The 11,083-nt window shown below is 38.8% G+C and overlaps 1 protein-coding gene across 6 annotated transcripts; it reads left to right on the top strand.

Annotated features, from left to right (window-relative positions):
• Positions 1 to 2,010: 2,010 nt before the first annotated feature.
• On the top strand, positions 2,011 to 9,770 carry LOC103423133 (fumarate hydratase 1, mitochondrial-like). 6 transcript variants are annotated; one of them, XR_011582329.1, is made up of 8 exons: positions 2,011 to 2,653; positions 2,728 to 2,877; positions 2,921 to 3,031; positions 3,111 to 3,194; positions 3,277 to 3,368; positions 3,503 to 3,572; positions 3,683 to 3,732; positions 4,011 to 7,223. XR_011582329.1 is itself a non-coding variant. In XM_008356685.4 (7 exons), the coding sequence occupies exons 2-6, from the start codon at positions 2,734 to 2,736 to the stop codon at positions 3,504 to 3,506; spliced, it is 435 nt and encodes a 144-aa protein (XP_008354907.3). In that variant the 5' UTR covers positions 2,012 to 2,653; positions 2,728 to 2,733; the 3' UTR covers positions 3,507 to 3,553; positions 3,683 to 7,223. The 6 variants fall into 6 exon arrangements, 1 of the variants encoding a protein (XP_008354907.3); XR_011582326.1 differs by lacking the exon at positions 4,011 to 7,223 and adding an exon at positions 9,498 to 9,770 and having other exon boundaries at positions 2,012 to 2,653; positions 3,503 to 3,553; XR_011582327.1 differs by having other exon boundaries at positions 2,012 to 2,653; positions 3,503 to 3,553; positions 6,541 to 7,223.
• The last annotated feature ends 1,313 nt before the right edge of the window (positions 9,771 to 11,083 follow it).

Genomic DNA, 11,083 nt, shown 5'->3' with positions numbered 1-11,083 from the left:
GCAATAGACCTTAAACCTGAAGTGGTAAAGTTCAATTTACCCTATATTTTATAAAGTTGGCATAAAAATTGACGTTAAAATATAAAGTGACAGATTGTTTCGCATTATCTTGAGAGGAAGCAAAGCCCCCTACATTTTTACCCTTTCCAAGATTTTTAGTACTAAACTAGTATTAAATATATATTTGATCAACAAAAAAAAGACTAGTATTAAATATATAAAATAATTAAATAATGTCTACTCTCTAGATTTTGGAGCAATAACATCGATCACACTTCACACAATTGATTTTTAGGTGACCTTTTTGAGGCACTTTGGAAAGCAGAGATATAAGAACATGATTTTTTTTTTGTGTTGCTTACTTCATCCTGAATGAAATTAGGTCATCTTCAACTGACCTGGCCAATTGGTCATAGGGCTAAAAATAGCTCAAAATGACACAAAAACCGTTTCCAACTAAGGGCTAGGCCAAAGGGCGTGTGGACCCCACCATGCCAAAAAATTGAAAACAGGCCAACAGGCTGGCCTATTCTAGCCAGCCAACCAGCCTTCTCCCAGCCTAATTTTCAAATGCAACAACTATCTGGCGTCAGCATAACGCCAACTAGCAACGACTAGCTAACGTCAAGTTACTGTTGGAATTTGAATTTTTTTTTCCTATAAATACCTAAGCCATTCCTATACCATTTCTCACATACTTTTCATCATTTCATACTATTTTACCTCATTTTGTTTCACTTCTTCACATTCTATTCCCTTACCTCTTCCAATAATCTTTCCTTCAAATTTTTCAATACTTTTCAATTGGCCACATCTGCAATGAAGGAAAGGGCTTGGACTCGAAAAGAAGATGAAACTCTTTGTAGGGCTTATAGATGGGTCTCGGAAGATAGTGTCAAGGGGAGTTCTCAAACAAGTGAAGGTGTTTGGACTCATGCGTCCAAAAAGTACTATGAGTTCTTTGAAGGCACCACTCCACCGAAGCCATGAGAGTTGTTCTTCAAGAGGAAAAAAACATCTTCAACCAAGTTTGAATAAATGGCATCAAGAAGTGGTAAAGGCCGAAAGTATACATGAAAGCGGAGCCAATTACTACGACGAAGTAAGTGATTTCACAAGTTATTTTAAATATTTAATTATATTACATTTAATTTCATAAATTAATTTCCTTTAATTTTTGTAATTATATATTCTAGGTATGCCAAGCGGAGGAATTGAATATGTAGGACATGAAAAAACCCATAAGTCATCACGGTTGTTGGGAAATTTGTAAAGTGTGGGTGTTATTTTAAGATCCACCTCAAGAAAGATTTGGTTCTACGCCGGTGTTCAGAAATGTTTCCTCAAATGGAGTTGGGGATGAACAAGGATCTCCTATCATTCAAGAAACAAGGGTAGAAAATTCGTCTCCGGGTGAATCTTCCATACAGGACGAAACAAGGCCTGAAAATTGAAGGAAAAGGGTAAGGCAATGGATGATTTAGCATTTCGAGAGGAATGGCGTCCTCATTGCGATTATGGCCAAGAAAAATGCCCTTGCTGCGGAAGAAATGAAGCATAGGCACGAAGAACGGGCAAAACAAATACCACTACTACAAAAGAGGTTATCACTGGCGGTGTAAAAACCGACAAGAAACCCCAATTACTGTCGGATTTTTGGTAAAAATCCAACATCAAATCATGCAATGTCAGATAGAAGAACTGACATCATTGCTAGCGTCACAAAAAAAGTATTGATGTCAGTTAGTCCCCTTAATCCACCACCAAGAAGTAAAGTAATATAAAATAAAAAAGAACAACAGCGTCGCTTATAAGTAACATCGAACCTTACGTCGATTAGAAACGACATTAAATTATGACATGATGGCGGTCCTAACTGACATCAAGTAAACCTACTGACGGCCTAACCGACACCACCTAACTATTTAATAAATAAAATAAACAACTATTGAGGAAGATGTAAGCTGCCCGCTGATCAACATGTCTTTTTTTTGGATTCCGGAATGACACTGAGTGAGTGAAAGATCACTGTTGCTTGATGGAACCGAAAAGATCCTCATACGAATGCTTATGGGCATCAGGCTGTGAAACTATCTTCACAACCTTGTAAGATGCTTCAGGATTCAGTAATGCCTCTGCAACCAGGTCTCTAGAGATGCTGCCTTCCGAAAGAGTGTCATATCAAAAGGGATCATAGACAACATTCAGTTAAAGCAGCTTGGGTTTTCGTACTTAACAAGATTAAATGGGGAGAGTTCTCAAAGTGTGACGAAAATCATGTTACCTCTGGCTCCATTACAAGATTTCCGGTTGGAGGGTCGTTTCCCAACCCACCGGGCCTTATAGTCATGTAGTTTATACCAAACTTCCTGATATAATTCTTTGCCTGAAGCTTTGTTATTAAGGTGACCCCAAAAACATTGAGGAAGATGTAAGCTGGGTTGAGAATCTACCCCATTGCTGCTCCATTGACCAATTTGGAGAGAGATGAAGAGAGAAGGAGAATGGGAGAAGAACATGAGAAAGAAAGAGGGAAGGAATGCAATGGGAAGGAAAATAAACTGGGGAAGCGAACCATAGGTGGACGACCTCGGCAAAGAGAGTGTAGCACCATTATTGCATTCGTTCCCACTACAAAAAATGCGCTGCAAAGGTTTGTACTTGTTGGTTGTGCCTGTAAGGTGTTTGATGTATTGCCTAGCTGAGTTTTTTGGTGACTAACTGCAGGTGAACATGGAGTATGGTCTTGATCCAACTATTGGGAAAGCAGTAATGCAAGCCGCCCAAGAAGTCGCCGAGGGGAAGCTCAACGAACACTTTCCGCTTGTTATCTGGCAGACTGGCAGTGGAACCCAAAGCAACATGAATGCCAATGATGTCAACTGTCAATTAATGGGGTAATATATTGGACTGTGCCCAGGTCATTGCGAACAGGGCCGCTGAGATACTTGGCCATCAGCGCGGCGAAAAATTTGTGCACCCGAATTACCATGTTAATAGATCACAATCTTCTAATGACACTTTCCCAACCGTAAGTCCTTTTCTTTTGTTTTAGTGAGGTTTGTTTTTGCTTTGTTGCTGTTTATTTGAACGCTGTGTGTTATTTCCAGGTCATGCACATTGCATCTGCAATGGAAATTAACTCAAGACTGATACCAAATTTGCAAACTTTGCATGCTGCCCTACATTCGAAGGTTTAATTTCTCCCGTTGTCCTTCAAAATCATATGGATATCTTAATGGAAGTTCTTGATTCCATCTGTTTTACTGTTACCAGTCTGAAGAATTCAAAGATATTGTTAAAATTGGACGCACTCACACACAAGATGCGACACCTTTAACTCTGAGTTCAGCTGCTATTCAACACAAGTGAGCTTACTTTCCTCTGGCAGAGATTTTTTCACCATTGGGCCATACTATTCTTTTTACACCTTTAACTCTTGGACAAGATTAGTATCTTGTTTGAGGAGATACTTATTAAAAGCCTCTTTATTTGGCTGCAGGTGAAATATGGAATTGAACGAGTTTTGCTTACTCTACCTGGGATGTATCAGGTAGGCAACTCATAGGATTGTGAGTTGCTTTCCCTCCCCTTTTATTTTTTCTTTTATAGCGGGAGCCTTGTGCACTGGGTACGACCTTTTTTATATGTTCTGATTGATCGAAATTTTTTGTTTGAGCAGCTTGCACAGGGTGGTACTGCTGTTGGGACTGGATTGAACACAAAGAGGGGGTATGAATAGCTTTTAGCGTTGAAGAATATTTGTGTGTTCTTTTTCCATGTTTTTATCTCTCTACGTTTGCCTGCCTTGGTATTCTGATGTACTTTCAATTGGGGGAATCGTGGTTTCATTTCAACTCTTATTAATTCTTTTTCCTGCTCTGATATTTCAAGATTTGTTTTAGTACTTCATACACCCCAATTAGTATTGTGTATAGACTAGAGAGGCATGCTTTGTACCTTATTTTAATATGGTAGTTTAATTTAATTAACCATATTAATTCAATTAGGTCTGCCATCGCACCCGTAATACCCACATCAAATTTTGCAATAACATTCCACCCCAAATATGGTGATCAACTTCGTACCCAGATACAACAGTAGATTGAGTCACAATCGCACCCGTAAATGAAATTTCCAACTTCACCTACCATAAACCTCTGAAAACTAATGTTTGGTTGTTGGCAATCCAACATTAAAGAATCTGTTTTCTTTTACTGCAAGACCAATAAGTGCTTCAGCTTCAAAACCCTGTGCTGGCCTGCGATATCATTTCCAAAAGATTATCATTTCCAAAAGATTGATCATTCCCGAAAGCTACCTACTTTTTCCAAGATTTTGAAGCTGAAATTCACTAACGCTGTAAAACTAGTCTACACTTTTCTGCTGGGTTTAAACACATCAACGAGCTATTGATTTCCCTTTCCTTGAGATTGGACCTCTACCTTGATCAAGAAAAAGTCTTTGGCGAGTTCGGAATACCCAAATCCGTAGTTGTAGCTGTCAACCTCGTATTAGGAGTTGTCATGTAGCTTCTGTTGAGAGGGTTCCACATAATTATAAAATGGTCATTGGCCAAGCAGACAACTCCTCTACAAGAACCCAGCGCCACTGGCAAATGATGAAAACGTCAAGAAAGTTTGACCAAACGAAGAGCCATCTCCTGCACAAAGTAAATTCTTGCATAACCTTTCAAATGGTCCAGGTAGGTAGATGAGGTCCTTGGAGCCCTAAAGTTTCGCAAGATGTTGGACTCTATGAATTTGTCAGAAAGAATGATGTCGCCATATTATACGGACATTGTTCTAAATCTGGCAAGATCCGTCGTTGAAAGTAGCTGCAAAATCTGAAGGGCTATGTTAGTGGGGATCGATAGGCGCAAATTCTGAAGGGTTGTCCCAATGGGTGCTCCAGCACGAGTTCTCGTCATATTTCTCAAGGGTATTTGTTGTAATTTCTCTAAAGATCAAATCTTTGTCTAAAGATGGCAGACGAGGATGAAAGAGAAAGAGAGTGGGAGGTTATAATTTGGTTCAAGATGAAGGTCTAATGCCAATGGGTAAGTGAGATGAGAGAGAAAGAGAGGGAGACATATGTTGTAATTTGCAAAAGTAAGGTCATCTCTAACTGAAGGAGTGCCAGGTAGGTAGATGAGGTCCTTAGAGCCCTAAAGTCGCAAGATGTTGGATTTTATGAATTTTTCAAAAAGAATGATGTCGCCATATTCTACGGACATTGTTTTGAATCTGGCAAGATTCGTCGCTGAGAGCGGCTGCAAAATCTGAAGGGCTATGTTTCTTACAGGTTATAGGGCTAAACATGGCATTTTGGCCCTTCTTCGTTTAGAGATGGCCTTACTTTTGCAAATTACAACCTCTCTCTCCCTCTCTTTCTCTCTCATCTCACTTACTCATTGACATTAGACCTTCATCTTGAACCAAATTACAACATCTCCCTCTCTTTCTCTCCCATCCCCGTTTGCCATCTTTAGACAAAGATTTGATCTTTAGAGAAATTATGACAAATACCCTTGAGAAATATGACGAGAACTCATGCTGGAGCACCCACTGGACAACCCTTCAGGCACCTACCGATCCCCACTAACATAGCCTTTCAGATTTTGCAGCTGCTCTCGGCGACGGATCTTGTGAGATTCAGAACAATGTCCGTAGAATATGGCGACATCATTCTTTTTGACAAATTCATAAAGTCCAACATCTTACGACTTCAAGGCTCCAAGGACCTCATCTACCTACTTGGACCATTCAAAAGGTTATGCAAGAATTTACTTTATGCAGGACATGGCTCTTCGTTTGGTCGAACTTTCTTGGCGTTTTCATCCTTCGCCAGTGGCACTGGGTTCTTGTAGAGGAGTTGTCTGCTTAGCCAATGACCACTTTATAATTCTATGGAACCCTCTCAACAGGAGAAGCTACATGACAGCTCCTAATACGAGGTTAACGACTACAACTACGTATTTGGGTATTCCGAACTCACCAATGACTTTTTTTTTATCAAGGTAGAGGTCCAATCTCAAGGAAAGGGAAATCAACAGCTCGTTGATGTGTTTGAACCCAGAAGAAAAGTGTGGACTAGTTTTGCAGCGTCAGTGAATTTCAGCTTCAAAATCTTGGAAAAAGTAGGTAGCTTTTGGGAATGATCAATCTTTTGGAAAGGATATCGCAGGCCAGCATAGGGTTTTGAAGCTAGAGCACTTATTGGTAGGGTTTTGAAGCTAGAGCACTTATTGGTCTTGCAGTAAAAAAAAAACAGATTCTTTGATGTTGGATTGCCAACAACCAAAATTAGTATTCAGAGGTTTATGGTAGATGAAGTCGGAAATTTCATTTACAGGTCGATGGTGACTCAATCTACTACTGTATATGGGTACTGCAGGAAGTTGATCACTATATTTGGGGTGGAATGTTATTGCAAAATTTGATGTGGATATTACTATTGGAATGCCATCAACAATGCACAAACCTCTATGTCTGACCAATGGGTCATCTTGTCTTGTCTTCATCTGTGGTGATATAATAGAGCTGTGCATTCCTCAAGTAAAGATGTATGTTGTCATGAAGATTGAAAAGGCTTTCAATTTCTATGACCGCATCTCCTTGCAAGCAACTATGGCTTCAATGCCAGGTTTAGCGCCAAAAAGGGTGGGCAGAACACAAAGGGTAAGTAGAAATTGAAGACAAAGGAGAGGGAGAGAATAAGAGAAGACATGACAGGGGCAGGGACAGAGAAATGAAGATGAGGAGGGAGAGACGGGACAAAGATAGATCAGAGAGGGGACACCATGAAATGCAGAGAATGGACAGAGACAGAGAGAGCAAGGATATTAAAAGAAAAGAGAGAGACGGACACATCAAGGACAATAACAAAAAGCAAAGAAATGAGAAGGACAAAGAAAGAAGGCACAGATGAGTTACTATAAAAATATTGTGTTGCTTTATAGTTTGACTTGAACTACTAGCTACTATAGTGAACAGAAAATTTTTATAGAGCAGCCTGGGGCAGTGGGGAAGTTTTTAGGATGAACAGGGATGCCATAATTGTTGTTTTATGCTTTTATTTTTTTGGAAGCAGTTTTATGCTTTTATAGAATATAGATTGCACTAGAGCCTTGCTTCAAGTGCCACTTTGTGGTACCATTGATCTTATTGATATCCAGATTTCATCCCGGAGAATGAGAAACACCTCAAGATTAATTTTTAATATTTTTTATTTTCTCCAATATCTTAACACAACTATTTCACCAAACAATATTGCTTGTAACAAGGTCGAATAGTTAGAGATCATTTTCTTCCTTTTCTTCCTATTCTTCCTTGTTTCGTAATGAACAATATATCAAAAAGTCACACGATCTTTTTGGCGAAAAAACAATCACTTAATTGTTGCTTACATCCACACAATTCACATGTCTCAGTTCTCAAACTCATAATGTTATAGCATACATACTATTCTTCTTCTTCTTCTTTGTCATAAAATGCCAAAAGCACACAAAATCAACAAAAACCCAGAAAAGTAGCTCACAAATGTAATTATATGAATGCAAGAGGACTCGGCATCTTACTTGATAATATCAGACCCGTGTCTATGATCCTGATGAACTATTTACGATACGAAAAAAATCACTCTTTTTCTTTATATACAACTCAGGCAGGAAACACTAAAACACAATCCCAACTGAATCAAATGTAAAACAAATTTGAATATAATTTTCTAAATTCAAAATAAAAAGAATCTATTTGTTTGGAGCAGATGAAATTGCAGTCCCCAGGCGAAATTTCTAACCGTTAAATTGGATTAGACAAAATCATGAATTTTTTTTCAAAAGGGCAGCAATTTTAAATCACAAATTTGAAGCCGATGTTGACATGCAATAGGGCAATAAGGTAGGAATCGTTTCAGACTAACCTTGATGGCATGCGTCGGAGGAATCGTCCAATTACCGTCGGAAAGCTTGAATCCAAACAAAGCTCCAAGGTTATAGGGAGATGTTATTGATGTGAAATCCAACATGCAAAGGTTGAAGGAGAGGAACTTCAATTGAAAGGTCTAGAGCAAAGTGGCTGCTTGGTGAGGAGAAGTCGCACCAAGTTAGCAGAAATCATCAAGATCTTGGTAAAACAGGATGACGGCCAGGCAGGAAGAAATCTGGAGGAAAGAGATGAGTACATGGCTTTTTTGTCTGTGTAAAAACATACTAATGCAAACTTAGCAGGGGTAATACAGGAAGAACACTGTGCTTATGAACAGTGTTTCAGAGTGTTTAGGGTTTTAGTGTAGATTAAATTTCTAGTGAAAATAGTAGCTAAGGACTGGAATTGTCAAGATTGGTTTGATGAAATTGAGGTTCCACTATAAAACCAATTGGCAATATGGGGAGTAGCCCAAGATCATATAAGCACATAGCAAACATTGCCCCTCACTGATGTGGGACAACTCTCAACACGCCCTCACACGTGTGGTGGATTTTCAAGCCTACACATGGACAACAACTGGGTGACGTGGAGCGCGTGTGGTTGTTAGGCTTCACACGTGGACAACCTTGCTCTGATACTATGATGAAATTGAGGTTCCACCATAAAACCAATTGGTATGGAGAGTAGCCCAAGATCACATAGCAAACATTGTCCCTCACCAATGAGGGACAACTCTCAACATGGTTGTCATGAAAGGAGTTGGTTACGATTTTCTCATATGAAGGGTTTTATAATGTTTATCATGCTGCCTATGGAATGTAAATAGTGGATGGAGAATTATGGTTCATGTGTTGCATAATGTGTTATCTTACGGATTTTAGAGGGAAATTTAGTTGCCAATCGAGTAGGATTGTCACACTATACAAGTGTGAGTAGTATAGCAGTGAGAAGAAGGAAGTTATAACAATCCATTGTTTAAGAGATAAGATGCGAGAAGAAATTGTTGAGGCTTCTTCCCAAGAGGGACTTTAAGCCGTCCTCCCGGAGAAGAAATTAGATACAAGCAGGAATTACAAATGTTCAGGGACTCCTATCTTGATGTCCAGTCTCTTATGCCTAGAGTTAGAAGACCTGTTTTGTGCTAAGGTTCTGCGGAAGTTTGTTTAATTCATCTCCCTTGATTTGCAAGTGTTCATCGATTGTAAAGGTAGATAGAGATTAAAAGAACAGGGTCCATATTTTGTTCATTTAGCTAGCTGCTAGCTCAACCTCCTAAAGGAGAATCTCTATTGGGCATTTTTGTTTTACCTCGTCTAATAAGCGTGCTATCTGAATGCGATATTTTTCAAGTGCTAGGTATTTTCTGATTTGATATGGACCTGCTTCATTTTTCTCATATTGCTGAGCTTTATATTATTGCTCAACTTTAAGCAGCATTGATATATATATATGCCATCCTGCATAACAATTTTCTATGGACTTGACTGATGTTACCGTTCGAGTTTGTAATACCTTTCAAACTGAATGTTGTTCGACTTTAATCAAGGTGTCTAGTAATTAATGCAGAAACAACGGATGAAGCGGTTTTGTAAAATGAAAAGGAGCATGAAGGGTTTCCGTAGACTCACAAACCTGTGGAAGTGAAGAATGTTCAGAGAATAATGGGCAAGAACCCGATTAGATAAAACCAATTTCGATATTAGAACTCACACTATTTTTTCCTAAAGAACAATGGGCAAGAACTCGATTAGATAAAACCTACTTTAAGGTTTGTGGTAGTGATAGCCAGGAATGGTAGGCAGCTGTATATCTCCTGCTTTTACAAACCTTTCTTTCTTACTAATTTTGCAGAATAGTTTTCTATGTTGGTTTTACTTCCTTTTTTGCATTGTTAGGCCAGTGGTGACACTTAAATTTGCAACGTTTTCAATATCAATCTTCACTTGATTGTTGTAGCCAAGTTAGAATCCGGCTCCCCGTACTTATATTAGATTAGAATATTGCTGGAATGGTGGAAGCGTTTGATTGATGCATTCTCTCCATCAATTGATTTTTTGTTAGGCGAGTTGCAGTTCATTGAAGCTTATAGGTTGCTTTAGTGAAGCGACCAAAGGTAAAAGAAAAGAACGGAAGATCGATAGATGAGAAATTGCGGGAAAATATTATTAAGGGTGATTGTTGCAGCTCTGTGGACCGAATCAGTGAGTTGCCACATGAAATTATTGTTAGTATACTGTCACTCATGTCACTAAAGGAAGCAGCAGCTACTAGTATCCTTTGTAGGCGATGGCGCTATGTGTGGGCGTCCACTATGACTCTCGTCTTTGATTCTAGTGAATTTGATGCGAACCCTCATCGCTTCGACAACCAGGACAGTCGTGCATACATTCTTGTTATTACCTTAAAAGCATCGAGATTCTTGATGTAAACCTGGTTTCCTTTCATTATAATGGAAAATGGACTATAAATCTTGCTCTGGGTAAAACACCTTCGCTTGTTGAGATATCCGTGTCGCATGGCTGCATTGTTTATGATGTGACACCAGAGCTTCCTTTTACCCAACTTTCTTCCTGTCTTTCTCAACTAGAGATTCTCGAGTTGGATACCAATGGAGTTGATGACTACATTCAGACTCATGCGGCGTTTCCCATAATAACAAATCTCAAGCATTTGAAGTTACTAGTTAATGTACAACATGTTAACTACATTGTAGTGTTTTATTAAGGGTAAAAATGTAATACAGTTAGTAATATAGTTAGGTAGTTAGTATTTAGTTAAAGTGGTTAGGATTTCTATATAAAAACAGTATGTGTAATCTTCATTTGATTAGTAAATAAAAATCCTATTTCTTTCTCTAAACTCTCTCTCTCTAATATCCTTCTCTTCATCCGTTGTTCTTGATTTTCCTTTCAATTTCCAAACACTACAATGTAGTTAACATGGTATCACCAGACTCACACCATGGATTCTGGTGGTTCCTATAATTTTTTTTTCTTGTGTTTCTAGCTTTAGTTTCTTTCCAAATTTTCATTAGACGTTTCGATAAATTTCTGGGTTCTTCCGCGATCGTTCTACTATTTTTTGGGTTGTTTTGTTTTTGGGTGGTTTTTGCGAGATTGTGGCTACGGAGTCCAACAGAGAAGACGACGAAG

The sequence above is a fragment of the Malus domestica genome, chromosome 01 (genome assembly GCF_042453785.1).
Source record: "Malus domestica chromosome 01, GDT2T_hap1".
NCBI lineage: Eukaryota > Viridiplantae > Streptophyta > Magnoliopsida > Rosales > Rosaceae > Malus > Malus domestica.
This window is presented reverse-complemented; position numbering and strand designations above follow the sequence as displayed.